Source organism: Anomalospiza imberbis, chromosome 3 (genome assembly GCF_031753505.1).
Source record: "Anomalospiza imberbis isolate Cuckoo-Finch-1a 21T00152 chromosome 3, ASM3175350v1, whole genome shotgun sequence".
Classification (NCBI taxonomy): domain Eukaryota; kingdom Metazoa; phylum Chordata; class Aves; order Passeriformes; family Viduidae; genus Anomalospiza; species Anomalospiza imberbis.
This window is the reverse complement of record NC_089683.1, coordinates 45,938,445-45,954,152: the sequence shown is the minus strand read 5'-3', so window position 1 is coordinate 45,954,152 and position 15,708 is coordinate 45,938,445. Positions and strand designations below refer to the sequence as shown.

The following is a 15,708-nucleotide window of genomic DNA, read 5'->3' as shown; positions in this document are numbered from 1 at the left end:
TGATTTAAATACATAAGGCCATCTAATTTTTAGATTAAAATATGCAATACAACCAGGTTAATCTGACAGCATCTTCTTAAGTCTAGACTGTGTTTTATGTCATTTGCCAGAATTTGCAATTACTTTCCTACATGCAGGACTTCAGAATGGATTAAATATTCCATTTGTTATATTCCAGTCACAGCACTACCCTTGACTTGAGTGACTTGAAAATATTCAGAGTCATTTCACTGTTTAGTATATTTATTTTTACCTCAACACTGATTGATCCCTTTTTCGTAACCTTATTCTTGTTACTCACTTTCTTTTCACCCCTTGTTCAGTACATTCATACTCAAAGTAAATTTCTACTTTAAACAGAGAATAGTATTTATTTAGTTTTTAGGGCCATAACAAACTCAGTTTTAATAATAAAAATTTTTAATAGAAAATGCCTATTTTTTATTCACCCTTTGTTACATTACAATAAATACTTTTCCCCCCATAGAATCATTACCTTTAAATACACCAATTTGTGATCATTTATCCAAAAGCCTCCCATCCAGAAAGGTGGATTCATACCAAAATCAAATCTGTATGTGTATCTCTCTCCTGTTGCTCTAGTGATCATATAATGACACCCAGGACAGATCAACACAGATCAAAAGAAATAAAACCCATGTTGCCAGAACTGAGGCAGACATTTGTAGGTACATCTTTCACATCAAGTGGGTGCATCCACTTTTGAACTTTAGATTTGTTCTGCCTGAATAGCACATATCCTTCAAAACCTGTGGTGTTCTTATCTCCGCTATGCCACCAGCTATCTGCCCTGTTCATAAATGCTCTCAGAGCCCACATACACCAGCAGATCAAGTTTCTGTATTTTATAGCCATATATCCAGCAGTATGGCAAGACAGTTAAGAGTGTTTTCTTGAGTTGCACAAAACTCCTCCTCTTGTCCTAATTCCATGCTCTGTTCCGCCATATCGCCATCACTCCCAGAACGCCAATACACAGGGAATAGGAGAGTCAGCTGAAAGGAGCTGTCTTCCGCTAATGAAACTGTTCCAGAGAGACCACATTTCATAGCCACTTCCAGCTAGAAAATTATGATAGCTAATGGTTGCCCAGCAGGCTGTTCACTACTTTCAATACATTTTTTGAATGTGTCAGATACCCATCTATATCAATCAGTGCACTTCATAATTCAGTAAAAATTGTATAGCCTTTTCTGTAAAATCATATTTCATATTGAAGTTTCTCCAAATTGATCACAGATTAACTTCAACATTAAATATGCAACCCTTTGAGATTTTAATATAAAAATCTTTACACTGTTATTATTAGAATAAACAACATTTAAAATAAAACAAATGCCCAGTTTTCTCTGGTGAATAAAGGGCAGAAATATCTACAGGTAATTATGCCAGTCACTTCACTTAATAAGCTTGTGCAAGTCATTTGGATATTGTGGAGATGAAGACTGTATAAGGACCTGATTAGAATAAGATACTATTAATTAAGCCTCATAATATCCTGAAAGATAGGCAAGTAATATGACTTTATAGAGACAATAAAAATTGTCTTGTTCAATGTCACATAGCCTCAAGGGAATGGTAATTTCCAGTGAATTAACCTACAGCTTTCAGGTAGGCTTCATCTGGAGAAAACACCAGAGTTCCATCTTCTCCTGAACAGAGGAAAGTATCCTTTATCTTTTTTTAGTCATAGTGCTCAAATATCTTTAGTGCCCTCTGGTGTGCATTTCGGTGATCAATATCTGTATAAAAGGAAAGATAATTGGCATTGATCTGAATAAAACCTTCAGTTAATCTTTCTGACTATTTCTAAACAAGCTTTCAACTTCCTAGGACAAGCAGGAGATATAGTTAACATCTCCATGGCATGCATTGACCTAAAGCATCAGTTGAAAAGGTAGGTTTCAGCAACTAACTTAAATATAAACATTAATAGAAAATATAGAATTTTGCTCTCTGTTAATTCAATTGACACCGTGAATTCAGTTCTCCTCACCTCTTGCAGTCTCTCATTTGACTCCAATAACAGTACCAGAGCCTATCTTCTTTGACTTCAATAATACTATTGTATTTTTATCTGATAAGAAACCCAAAGAAAGAAACCCTCTGTAAACCATTTCCTCTTTTTCACTTCCTCTTCCATTTCATCTCTTCCTGCTTTAACACAGAAGGGTTTAAAAGGAATAAGCTGTATGACCAGTGTAAACTTCATTGTTTCTCCCACTTCTGACAACTTAAATAATCCCTTCTTTGTACCAGAAATCTTAGGATACATTGTCATGTTAGCCTGTATCTGACACAACTCCAAATCCCACATGCTGGATCTAGCAAGTCTATGGCCTTAGGGAAATCAGAAGAGCACCTGAAACAGAAGAAAGCTGTTCATTCTTATTTTTGGATGATGCTTAGGCTGTACAAGTGACTGTCACAGCTAGCAACTGCATGATTGTGAGATCTTATGCAAAGGAGACAGCATGAAGGATACCTTGGGGAGAAGTTTGTCAGCAGCACAACATGACACTGAATGAGCTGTAACAGTGACTGATCAAACCAGAAGTCCAATTTTGGGCTCCCCAGTACAAGATAGACATTGATATACCAGAGTGATTCCAGCAGAGAGCTCTCCAGATGATCCACATGACAGAGCATGTGATGTGCTGGTAGAGGCTGAGAGAACTGGGTTTAGGTTTGTTCAGCCTTCAGAACACTTTGGCAGCGTCTTGCTGCTATCTAAAACCATGTAACAGGAAAGTGTAGGTAAGAGAGACAAACTCTTGCAAGTGGTCTGCAGAGGCTGTAAAATCTGTACGTTTGAAGGTATTCAAAACTCAGCTGCACACAACCCTGAGCAATATGCTTGTTGAAGCTGCTTTGAGCAGGGGGCTCGACTTGGTGTTCTCTGGAATTCCCTTCTAACATCCCTTAGTCTATGCATTTATTAAGTGCAGCAAGTCTTTTCAAATAATCATACCAAAATGATTCCTACTGAATTTTTTCTTTTGAAAAAAATCACTAGAATTTGAATATCAAACCATGAAGTGCTTCAATTTGTACTTTTTAAAAGTAAGAACAAAACCTTACTCAGGGAAAAAATTCCATTTTCATCACTCAAAAGAAGTGACTGAAGTAACAGCTTTGAGATGCCCTTGCTCAGCTGAGACATTTCAAACAGCACATGCTCATCCACAAACCATCGCATTTCACAGCTGATGAAAACCATCTTGCCTCCTGGAGCGATCAGGACTGCTGGATCTGCCCCTCACTGAATTCTGAACAAAGCACAGCATGAACAAACCCATCCATCCAGGCAGAGACTGCCAGCTACCACTGGCCAGATGTAAAAGACTGTAGCTCCGGAAACAACAGCATCAAGCATCAGCTGGAGAGGCCCAGAGAGTGGCAGACAGCTGATGGAAATCCAGAGCACAATATTTGCCCTGCACACAACACGTTGTCTCTCAGCAACAGAGAGAAGCAGGCCAGGTATTCACACATGCCAGTCACTAGAAGCCAAATCTCAGCTGAGAAGTAGCATGACTTGTGAGCCAAGAACAACTAAACTGAGTAATACAGGACCTGATTCAGAAATCACATTTGCCTCGTGTCCTACTCATGTATAACAAAAATTTAGCCAAAAATAGAACAAAAAATAGCCTTTACTGGCAACAAGGAGAAAGATAAATAAGGTAGCTTTCAAAATTCACTTAGGCATAGGTAAAAAGTAACACCTTGGAAAGACTTTCTGGAGTGTAACCTTCATTTTTAAAATTTACTTGTAAAAATAACTTTGCATACTTTAATCTGTCTCTGTTTCATAGGCTGTTCAGTGAGGAATTATGACAAAAAGCACAAAACAGCTTCTGACAGAAGCAAAGCTGGAAGTCAGATTTTATTTATACTGAGATCATTCTTGCATCTGTGACATTTCGGGAAGTTTCCAAGGGGTTTCAGTGTATAAATTATTTTTCTGTTATCAGTACAGGTAACATCTGATCTTGAAACTAGACCTAACTGTTGCATTTAAAGCCATGGTATCTAACCCTATCAAAAACTACCTCAAGTGAAGAAAGCCAACATACTATGAAACACACAGAAATTTGATTGGGAGCTGAGGAATGGTAAACACAGTGGTATTTACATCAAGAATTGGATTCTGAGTCACACTGCGCTCATCACAAGACTAAAGCAGCAATTACCACTCCAACCTCCAATCCACTTTGCCCATGATAAAAAAATACTGTGAACAACTCGTGCCTATAGTTTCTGCAACAGGACATAAGGAATGCTGAAAATCTTCAAGAGCTGACTTCCAGAGGTCAGAATGAAAACTCTGGAAACTGTTTCACCAGTCATTCAGACAACGAGGACTGAAGTGTGCCATAAACAGCAAACAGGTCGGTGCAGGTGGTAACCAACTGAGCGATTCTTAACTCAAATATTAATTCCGGACACGTTCAGCTGTCCAGTTTTAACTCCCCGTGGCACGGGGGAGCCCTGTTCTCCTGGCAGGTCTCCTGACAGCAGCCACACGGCAGAACGAGCCGGGGCCCAACCGTGGCAGCAGCCCCACGGCCGGGCCCTGCGCTGAGCTGCCCGACAGAGGCCACTCCTCCGCTTAAGTCACGAGGCAAAGACACAGTGAAAACAAGACTTTCAAAACCTCCTTTTTCTCAGTTCTTGGGATGTTTTGAGAGTGTGACTAAAAAGAACTAGATCCCAACACACCAAAAGAAAAGTAAGGCGTAGTTTTTGACAAGCTGGAACCCAGCCGAGGCAGCACCTCCGGGCAGGGCCGAGCCGGGGTGGGAGGGAGCGGGACCTCCCCCCCGCGCTGTGCGGCAGCCGCAGCCCCGGGACCGGCGGCGGCGGCGGCGGGGGGGACGCTACTTACAGCCCTGGTCTCGTACAGCACCAGCTTCTGCACGGAGCTGATCAGGGGAGCGGCGGCCGCCACCGGCATGGCAGCCCCGGAGCGCGGCGGGGGCGAGAGCGGCGGGGGCTGCCCGGGAACACCCCGGGCACAGCCGGAGCCGGGGGAGGAACACTCCGGGTCTGAGAGGGGAACCACCGCCGGCACCGAGGGAACCCGGAAGTGCCGGCGCGCCAACGCGCAGGCCCGCCCGCGGGGGGCCGCGAAAGCGCGCCTGCGTCACGGAGCCGCGTCACGGAGCCGCGTCACGGAGCCGCGTCACGCGCGGCCTCCCGGCAACGGCGGCTCCGGACGCGGCGGCTCCGGACGCGGCGGCAGCGGCGGCAGCGGGACACCGGGGCGGGCGAGGAGGCGGCGGCAGCAGCGGCGGCAGCGGCGGCGCTCATCCGCACTCGCTGCTCCCGCCGGGAACCGCTCCCCGCGGGATGAGCATGGTCAGCACGGTCAGCACCAGGAACAGCTCCGCAGCACCGGCCACGCCCCTGTGTGGGGCGGGGCCTCTGCCTCTCCCTCCCGCAGGGGGCGGGGCGCGGCCGTTGCCCGGGCAGCGGGGGCGCGCAGGGCGGTGGCGGCTGCGGGGGCGCGCACGACGGGGCTCCCACCGGGAGGGGGGGACTGCCACCGGGACGTCGTCCTGGGTGTGCGTAGAAGGGAGTCTGTGTGTGTCTGTGTGTCTGTGACTGGTTTAATTCTTTGCTTTGGTTGTGGTGGTTTTTGTGAATTAGGAAATCGGCCCTTGTGAAGGTTTGGGAGGGAGCGAGACTGCTGGGAACGGCAGATAAAGCTCAGCCGGTGAGTTTTCTGTCGGGGCAGTGGGGAGTTGGTTGGCATGTCGTGGCTTTTTTCTTTTTTTAATATTAAAATGTTTAATGCAAGAGTGTCTGAACATACGAGTTTGATGTTTCAAGACAAAGTTGTTCAGATTCTCATCCTGAAGTAGGTTTTTTTAGTTGAATTTTTAAGTTTAATTTAAAACTGACTGGGAGTTGTGTGCGGCTGTGCTGGGTTGGATGGTTGTATGTGGGCTTTGCTGGGGCTGTGACATTGAAGTGGCCCTCTAAAGACAGTGAGGTTTTGTTTTGCCTTTTTGAAACCAGCTTCAGCAAGCTCCTCGTGTTTTGGCCTCCATTTTTATTTGAGAGGTCCATGCAAATTTTCCTCCAACTTATCTTAATTGGAAATTTGTTTAGGTTTTAATTTGTTGTGCAGCTCTAGACTTGCTACTGCCTGCATTCCTGGAAGAGCTGGGATTTCTGAAGAGGATGGTGGAAGAGATCAAGAGCTGTGATTTAATTCCGCAGAGTCTTATTCGTGTACCTGCCTGTGTGGACACGGAGAGTAGTTCCATTGACCATGACAGGGCCCTTCTGTGTCTGAAGCACAAAAGCAAAGGTCTTGGCAGGCCCTTGGCCCATTTCAGGGACCAGAGAGAAGTCACAATTGTGTGGTACTTGGAGCAGGAAGGGAAGACCAACAAAACAACTAAACAAGAGCAACAAGCAATATGAGAGTCATGAAGAAGTCATCAACAGCTTGTTTTTCATAAGTGGATTTTCTCTCTTTTGATGGGTGCATTGTGTGTGTTCTGTAAATGCTTTTTCTTGTTATAAAAGCTTTCTTTTTTACAAATCCATTTACCTTGTAATTCACTTCATTTTAAGGTCATTTTACGCACATGTAACTACTGTACTTTATAACAAATTCTTTTTTTCCTTCTAGCCTTAGAAAACACATGCCTTCACAAGAGGAAAAACAAGCCCAGCCCTTTACAGACATCTTTGATGAAGATGAAGCTGAAAGATCTATTCTGTTGTCCAAGCCCACTTGCTTAATTGTTTTTGGAAAGCCAGTAAGATATCTGATAGACGTATTTTTGTCGGATATTCTGCTAACAATTTTATTTTTCCTTTCAAAACATTAGCTTACCAGTGCTACCAAAAGGGTCAAACATCTGCTTTTTGGATTTTGCCACTCTTCAAAATCCTGCAGAGGATGGTTAAATTTCTGGTCTCATTTAATGAGACCAATTTTTGCCTTCAGTCAATTGTGATTAAAAATGTTATTACTGTACTTAAAAGTTACACGTTGCTCAAAATGTTTCTTCTCTTTCGACATTGGCAAAATTGATTGTTCTTATTTTAGTGGTGGTTTTACCCCAGCCAGCAAGCAAACCCCACACAGCCTTTTGCTCACTTACTCGCCCTGGTAGGGTGGGGCAGAGGATCAGAAGGGTAAAAGGGACAAAATGCAGGAGTTGACAAAAGCCGTGCACATGAGCAAAGCAGAACAAGGAATTCATTCACCACTTCCTATGGGCAGGCATTCAGCCATCCCCAGGAACCAGGGCTCCATCATGCTTCATGGTGACTTGGGAGGACAAATGTTATCACTTCAAAAATACTTTCTTTTCCTTCTCTTCCTCAGCTTTGTATGCTGGACTTGTCACCATGTGCTTTGGAATATTCTTGTGTGTCAGTCAGAGTCAGCTGTCCCAGCTGTGTTTCCTCCCAGCTTCCATCCACCCTCATTTTCCCCACCAGTGTGGCAGTATGGAAAGCAGGAAAGGCCTTTGCTCTGTGTAAGCCCTGCTCGGCAGTAACAGAAACACTTCTGTTTTATCAACCCTTTTTTTCAGCACAAATCCAAAATACAGCACCACACTAGGTACTGTGAAGAAAGTGAACTCTACCCCAGCCAAAACCAGAAAAATGCTATTAAAATATTTTAGTTTTTAATAAACTTGACATAAATTGGTGTAAAAGGACCTTCAGGTTAATGTACTGACTTACAGACATGCAATGAGATATTACAGATCCTAATATTAAAACTTTGACAAAATTCTTCCCTATATATTTGGAAACATTCAGAATCCACCAAGGTGTTCTGATAACAGAATCTGTTATCTATATATCTAGATAACTACATTTTAACTATAATTCAAGGTCTGTCGTTTTCTCAACTAATTTGTGGCCTCCTTAACTTGGGAAAAGTTGATGTTTTGTAAACCTAAACTTTTCAGACTTCTTTTTTTTCCCCCAAATGTGGCTTTGAATTATTGCCTCAGTTTGCTAAAGGGAGTTTTTTTTTTTTTTTTGGTACAAGTTTGCCTTATAACATGTCTTATGAGTATATGCTTTTGTAAGAGTGCACTCAGCTCAACAGAAAACTACAGTGAACTGACTCATCTAGTTTTAAATGAACATCAAAATTTTAACCTTACATGAAAAAGGTGACTTCATGTTTTATAGACCAAACCACCATAAAATGCTCATTGGAAGACAGTACAAAAAAAATCTCATATTCTCAACCATTGCCTTCAGTAGATGATTAACATCAATATAAAAGCTACTGAAATTGTACAGACCTTACCAAAAAAGGAAAGCAGGGAATGAAATAGTTTATTTTCATGGTATTAACTTTTATATATCTGACTGATATGCAGAGTACCTATCCTATTTAAGATACATATTTTAAATTAAAAACATACTGCCATTAAAGCAAAGCCAAATACATCTATTCCGATCACACCTGTAAGATGTAAAGTATGAGTAGACTGGAGTGTTTGTTGATACACTCTTAAGTGGGAATGTAGTTTATTTGTTGAGTTTTGCTATTTTCTATCACAAAATTTATCAAGGACAAAAAAAAAGTCAAAACAGGTCTTCATATATGCCCTTCTAAAAGAAGGGCACAATCCTCAGGGTGGAAGATGGTGAGTTTTGCAAAATCCCATTCAGTTTATCATTCTTGGAAGCCTTATAGCTCTCAGTTATGTTGGTTTTCCTCTGGATTCATGTAAATAATAAAGATTTTGTCAGTATCTAACCAGATTTGTGGACTAACAAGGGCAGTTTCTAAGCATTTGTGGTTTTAGTAAAAAAATATTATCTTGATGTATCCTACTCAGAAAGGGTTGAGTAGGTTTGCGTCATAATTTGCTTTGAGGCTGAAGATAATAAATTTTAGTCCTAAGGAGTTTCTCATAGGAATTTGTGGCCAAATCATAGCCGAGTTTTAGATACAGTTACTCAGAAATAAACTCAGTATAATGACTTTGGAGATAATTAGCTGCAAGTAGCAGCATATTAGCAATGCTAGGCAATATGAAGTAGAGGATGGTATTAAAAAGAGTGTTTTGTGTTTGACCAATGCATAACTCAGAGGCCCTAATCCCAATGGTAGATTTTCATTGTTTTTATCATGTGAAAATATGTTCTTCGTTTTGCTATGTATTTGGTTTTGTTCTGTCTGTTTTTCTTTTAAAAGTTTAATTTTCATTTTAAGGGTTCTGGAAAGAAAACATTAGCTAGCAAACTAGCACAGAGATGGAACTGCATTTTCATAGAAGGTAAACACATGCTCTATTTGAGGCATTGCTTTGGCTTCACAATAACTTTTGGTTTAGAATACCCTCACCGTTCCCTGTAATTCAAAGGCCACATTTCTGATTGCAGCAAACACTTATGATAAGGACCAAGTTAGCATTTTACCAGAAATAAAATTACTCATCATGGTCTTTTTAATTATTGAAAGGCTTAGAAAAATCACTGTGGGTTTTTTTTTTAATCATAAGTTCTATTCCCAATCCTGTAAGGGGGTTCATGTGACCCTTTTGTTTCACATTCAACTCCAAAGAGTGCAGACCATGAAAAAGTAGGAGGGTCTTTCCTTTCTGTTTGTGCTGTGTCTAATACAAGTGGATGTATTCCAGGAAACAGAGTTATTTATCAAATGAAATTCCTTTACTTCTTTTAAAGACTTAGAACTGTAACATGGTAAAAATCACTTTTAGTAAAGTGCTTTTTGACTTAGATATATATAGAATTTTTATATCATAGTATTGTATAACAAGAGAAAAAATTAATACCTGGTCCAAAACATACATCAGGCCAAAATCAGAAGGGACTTCAGTAATGTTCTTAAGCCAGTCTGCTCTGTTTGAATGTATTTAAATCAGTACTGACAAATATTCATCAAATTAGTTTTAAAAATTTCTAGGCAGTCTATCTCTGTAACGATCTGCCATTAGAAAGCTTTTCTTAGCAACCAATCTAAATCTTAGTTACTGTGGTTTTAAGCCTTATTTCTAATTCAGGGAACTACTCCTTTCTTATTTTGTTCATGATATTTCTTTTAATCTTCTTTTAGCTAGTGAATGCACATATGTGTGTACACACTTACTGTTACTTATGCTAGTAATTTTTTTAAATTTTCTACATCAAAAAAGGAAGAAACAAAAAAATTCAGCATACATAAACATGAAAAATTTCATTCAGAAAGGACCTCCAAAAGTGACTGAGTCCAACATTCCTCTCAAAGCAGGGTCAACTAGAGAGGGCTCAGTTCAATCTGGAATATCTCCAAGGATGGAAACTCCACCTCCTCTCAGAGAAACACTTCGCAATGTTTCACTGCCTTCTTGATGAAAAATTGCTTCCCAATTCGCCCATTTGAATTTCTCATGTTCCTATTTGTGTCTGTTGCCTCTTGTCCTAACTACACTTCTGAGGTGACCATGTGTGTGTCTTTGTGACCCCCAATAAGTAGTTTTAGATAGCAGTAAGAGCTGTCTGGTTTCCTCCAGGCTGGACAAGGTCAGTCCTTTTGGCCTCTCTTAGGCTGTTAATTCTTCTGATGGTTTTAATGTCCTCTGCTGAAATTGCTCCTGTGTATCAACATCTGTCCTGTGCTGAGTTAAAAATAATCCAAGACAGAAAACTATTGAATAAGGAAGGTGTTTGCAAACTTTTTAATGACACAATACTTTCTATTAATTTATCCAATGAATAGGTCAATACTCATAAGTAAAACAGGGCCAGGGTGCACACAGATTGCTGAATTTCAGTTGCCTATTCAGTTGTTAATTAGTACATTCACTGTCTCAGTTTTGGCTCATGGCAAATATTGTTCTCCCAAACACTTATCCATAGTATGAAAGGTAGGATGTGCAACAGTCATCATTTCTAGCAGGGACAGTTGGAAAATAGCAACTGTGTTTTGAGAAGAAATATTAGGGCTGTATAGGCATGGATCACCTGGCTTCAGGACCTTTCCCTGGCCTGTTTTTTTAGTAATATAAATGTAGCTTAAGAGTCATTCTTGAAAACTTTTATAAAATATCTGATTATTTAATTCATACAGAAGTGTGAAAGACTTCCAGAGTCATTCTGTGTTGTAGATGTTGGCGAACCCAATGGGAAGAATGATGATGTCTGACTTAGTTCAGAAGGCTGAATGATTTCTTCATTATAATTATGCTATAATACATTAATATACTATATAAAAGAGGATACAAAAAACTACATGCTACTTTCTCTATCATATCTAACTACTAACTACTAACAACTCGTGACCCTGTTCGCCAGAGTCCAGACACAGGTGGGTGATTGGCCATCAGGCCCAAACAATCCACCATGTTCCAACCAAGCGATCACTCTAGGTAAACAATTCTCCAAACACATTCCACAAGAGAAAAACAAGGAGCAGAAACAGAAATTGTTATCTCTTTCGTTTCTCTCTGTGTACCTTTATGAAAAATACTGAGAAAGAGAAATGTGCTTGCCACAATTCTAGTACGATGTTACTATCCACAGAGTCATAGGGCAGTCTCTGAATTTAATGGATGTCGTTTTTCTTAAGGTAGACACTTTTGTTGGTCTAAACAGTTCTTCTGAATCTTGGGTTTTAAATTTAAAAAGTGATTGAGCTCAAATAATCATCTCTGGATTACAAGACAGTAATGCTGATTGAATTTAAATCAGTAGCTCAGATAATCCTGCAAAACAGCTGCTGTGTATTTCTGTGTAGTATATACAGGGTTAAATTGTAGGGATAAACACCTTGCCATAAGGCACCAGGTTCTGGATGGGCAAAGTATAATAATGGCCCTAAATATAATTGCTTTTCATTCAAAAGTGATTTGAATGGTTGCTTGGAGCACACATTCATCCTCCTGTGTGTGTATGTGTACGTACATATGTATCTGCAGGTACAAGTCAGTTTAGAAAATATTTTGTATTAATTATTTTTCTTATGTTTGATATGCTTCCTTAGCTTCAGAAGTAATTCAAACGAATATTCAAAAAAGAACAGGATATGGACTTAAGGTAAAGGTCTAATCTTCTAATAAGTTTTGTCACATTTTTAACAAACACTTACTATAAAAGACTATGTTTTGCATTTTACCCTAGTGTCAAAAATTGCTGTGTCAAGGTCAAAGTATTCCTGAGGAACTGGTGACAAAAATGATTCTGCAAATGATTGATGAGTCACCAGAAGTTGCTCATTATGGTAAGTATATTTATAGCCTAAACTTCTTAGGGTGTACTACCTGTAATTTTACGTCCATTTTACATCTATTGGTGCTCAAATATAATTCTAGCTTTTTCTCATGCTCTTCAGGTTATGGAATATCAAGAAACTGAAAGTGTGTTTAGGGATTAATTTACTGGTCCTGTGTTGTGTGGATTTTGAGAAAATAATTTTTCCAAAATTTAAAATGTTGATATGACTAATTTGACAATATTTTCTGTTCAGAAGAAACTTAGGATTTAAAATACAGGTGTTTTATTCTTCAATACTTCTATAACAACAACATAACAAAAATCCATCAGCAAAAAAATTTTAAGCATTTCAAATAATGAAAAAGAAGGAAAACAAATTACTGAAAATGCAAGGTATTAAGGCTTTTTTTTTTTCTCTTACCAATTTGTTTATTCCCTTTGCATTTTGTCACACAGAGTAGGATGGATGAGAGTAGTAATAGTAGTGGCTATAATTCTTCTATTTGAGGAAAGATTTTTTTAATTGAGGCTGTCACGATCAGTGCTGCAGATCTTGCTAGTGTCTGAACCTGCCTCCCTGATGAGAAAACAAGTGTACTGCCAAGGGGAAAGGAAGTAAAAAGGAGATGTGGTTTCTTTTTCTTGTTTTCACTTATATTTGAAATTTCCACTACAGGAGAGAGACAGGTGTAGTGTCAGTGTTAGTTTCTACTGCTCTAAAAACTAGCATGGCTTTTAAGCTTTCAGTTGGAATGGGTTTTATTCCTTCTCTTGTACAAGACTCAACAGTTTTGCAAAATATGCAGCATTACCTGGTGAAACCAGGCTTTTAAAACAGTATAAAAAAAAAAAGAAGAAATTTTTAAAAAAGGACACAAAAATCTGCTTGAAGAGGTAGCAGCAGAAATGCCAGTCTCTTAATACGTATGTGAGGACTTTGGTAAAGGCATGAAGAGGCTTCTGTGTTACTGGAGTTCCTCTCCTTGAGTTAGTTTGAAGATGTTTATATCACAGAGGAGCACAGAGGTCCTGGAAACTGTAAACACGACTGTAAAGTAAAGTTTGGTTCTTGTAGCCAAGACACTTTCTGCATTACACGTGCCCCAAAGTAGCAAGGAATAGAATAACCAACATCCTCACTATTTTTCCTGCCAAGTAGAACTGACCTCCAAAACCAATTTTAGTTTTAGTATTTCTAATAACTTTTTGTTTATCAACTACTATCTTAACAAATTATTGGGAAGCTTAAGTAGGTTTTCAGCAGGAACTAATCATTCAATTCACACTAAATTATTCATTAAAGATTTTAGAAACTGTTGTATGAAAGGTTGGGTTATTTTACTTTTAGTGTTTGTAAAATGCAAATTTTTAAACAGTACACACAGTAAGTGTGTCTAAAAGCTTCTTGGTAATTTCCTGGTTACTTTTTGATCTAGTTGATAGTTGCCTTAGGAATACTGCATGATTTTTAGTCTCCTCACATTTTTGATTTGGGGGTAAACACTCTGTCAGAGAATGGTTTCCCATGTTACACTACCATTTCCCTCACATCAGCTGTTGTTATCTGGGATATGTTGATAGGCAGAGGCTGTGCACGTTCTTCACACCTTGCTACCAGTTAGAATTCCCTAAAGGTATCAACAGTTTAGAATCCAGGATTTTAGTTTCCTAGAGGAATGGCTATATGTTTTACTATCCCTTGTTTATATCTTCTTCTCTTGCCTCTATGAATAGTAGCTTCCCAAAGAATTCGGAGTCTTCTAACACCTCTTGCAAAGACTGCTGCCACGTTTTTGTGCTGCCCAGACTTGCATTTAAATGTTACCACATAAAATTCTAAGCATGTACCATTTCTCTAAGGAAATATTCTCATTATTTGGCTAAAAACATCCACCTGATTTTTGTTTAGCCTCTCATCCTGGCCTCATGAATATCAATTTTGTTGCTATTCAGTAGTTCTTACTGCATGAATACAGCCATCAGTAGTTACAGTACTTCCCTAGGAACTTGAAGCCACAAGTTCATCCATGGGGCTGAGCACTGTAATACTAGGAAAACATATTATTCCCACTTTACTTGTCATGTTTAGCCAACATGTGTTTACCAAACAGGACTCAGCACTGGGAATCCTGAGTGAACAGATGCTTACCAAATGATCCATGTGCATACCGTGTGCATAGTGCCTCTGTTTGAGAGGCAGGAGAATGGTTCAGACTGCCTTCATTAGAAGCCAAAACATTTAAAGGTTGTGTAAAAAGCTTAGACTTCTAGTTTAAATGCTTTAAATCATAGAGTGGCTATTCTTTGCAGTGTCTTTTATAAAGTCTTTTAGTTGCAAAACTGGTCACTGAAAGCTTGTTACTTTTTAGGCACTAAAATATCTGAGCTAGGCAATAAAGTGGGTAGTCTGAGTATAGTCTTTAATGTCTACATGTTTCTGAGTTAACAGATGTTGAGAGTACTCTATAGAGCTGAAAACAGCACACTTTTTTGTCTGTATTTCATCTGAAGCAGACATGGGCGCACAGATTTTTTAGCAGTGTTGTGTCATGGACATGGTTTAAAATTGTACCACTATATGTATTGTTTAAAGGAGATGAGTATAAATAACTCTATAATTTACAAACCCTCTTAAAATATGTTCAATTAAATGTATTTGGCAGGTTATGTTCTTACTGGATTTCCTTCTCTCTCGGAGGAATACATGACTGTTCCACAACAAATAGAGAAAATAATTAATCTCAAATTAAAACCAGATTTTCTGATTAACATCAAGGTAATGTCATCTTCAGTAACTTCCTAGTATTTTTCCTAATTATTAGTGGACTCATATGCTATGCGTGCTAAATACAATATTGTCCTCTGTACACTTGAGTATAGAATTTATTGAGGAATTATAAATTCTTCTCTTTTATATTGGAATAGAGTTTCACTGGTTTGTTCCATTATAAGCATTGTTGAGGTAAAATAATGAATATTTCCTAAAACTTCAGCAGCAGTTACAGTTTTTGCACCTCCACCAATTAGAAGATACAGGTTTTCAAGAAACAGAAACTTTGAATTACATGATTATTATGAGATTTTGGACACATGTACATCTGCCACTTGTGTAATGCAGGAAGAAACTTCTCACATATGGAAGTTAGAAAGTAAATAGTTTTATTTTTCAGTCACTAACTGTGAAACTGTTTCATTATTAATTCATCTTGTTTACAAATCTCCATTTCTTCATGAGCAGTGATGTGACATACCAGATATTTTACAAAAGTGACTCTGATATAACCAGAGAAACATAAACCATTGCTAGTGTGGGATTTAGAGGGCTTTCTTAATGTAACTTAAAAGAATGGACTTGCTTGCTATGTCCATGTTAGTAAGCAAAACAAAGCAAGAGGGACTCTTCAGACATAGGGCCAACTGCTTTGGCCAAACGCTGCTAAGCTGTCTTGGGTCAGAATGGGGTGACAGTGCCCA

The 15,708-nt window shown here is 39.3% G+C and overlaps 2 protein-coding genes across 4 annotated transcripts in view; one reads left to right on the top strand and one right to left on the bottom strand.

Annotated features, from left to right (window-relative positions):
- The window catches only part of FIG4 (FIG4 phosphoinositide 5-phosphatase), a 52,291-nt gene extending 47,167 nt beyond the window's left edge, over nucleotides 1-5,124 (bottom strand). Inside the window, exons 1-2 of one of the 3 annotated variants that reach the window (XM_068184228.1) lie at nucleotides 5,016-5,124; nucleotides 4,913-4,984 (exon numbers count right to left, since the gene is read on the bottom strand). In XM_068184228.1, coding sequence (XP_068040329.1) covers nucleotides 4,913-4,981 — 69 coding nt within the window. In that variant the 5' untranslated portion in view covers nucleotides 4,982-4,984; nucleotides 5,016-5,124. Of the gene's footprint in view, nucleotides 1-496; nucleotides 648-4,912; nucleotides 4,985-5,015 lie in introns of those variants that run through there. The other 2 variants (XM_068184230.1, XM_068184226.1) reach the window with 2 other exon arrangements.
- A 476-nt stretch (nucleotides 5,125-5,600) lies between these two features.
- The window catches only part of AK9 (adenylate kinase 9), a 60,703-nt gene continuing 50,595 nt past the window's right edge, over nucleotides 5,601-15,708 (top strand). The window contains exons 1-6 of the mRNA XM_068184225.1: nucleotides 5,601-5,743; nucleotides 6,671-6,800; nucleotides 9,236-9,299; nucleotides 12,005-12,057; nucleotides 12,142-12,241; nucleotides 14,898-15,010. Coding sequence (XP_068040326.1) covers nucleotides 6,684-6,800; nucleotides 9,236-9,299; nucleotides 12,005-12,057; nucleotides 12,142-12,241; nucleotides 14,898-15,010 — 447 coding nt within the window. The 5' untranslated portion in view covers nucleotides 5,601-5,743; nucleotides 6,671-6,683. The remainder of the gene's footprint in view (nucleotides 5,744-6,670; nucleotides 6,801-9,235; nucleotides 9,300-12,004; nucleotides 12,058-12,141; nucleotides 12,242-14,897; nucleotides 15,011-15,708) is intronic.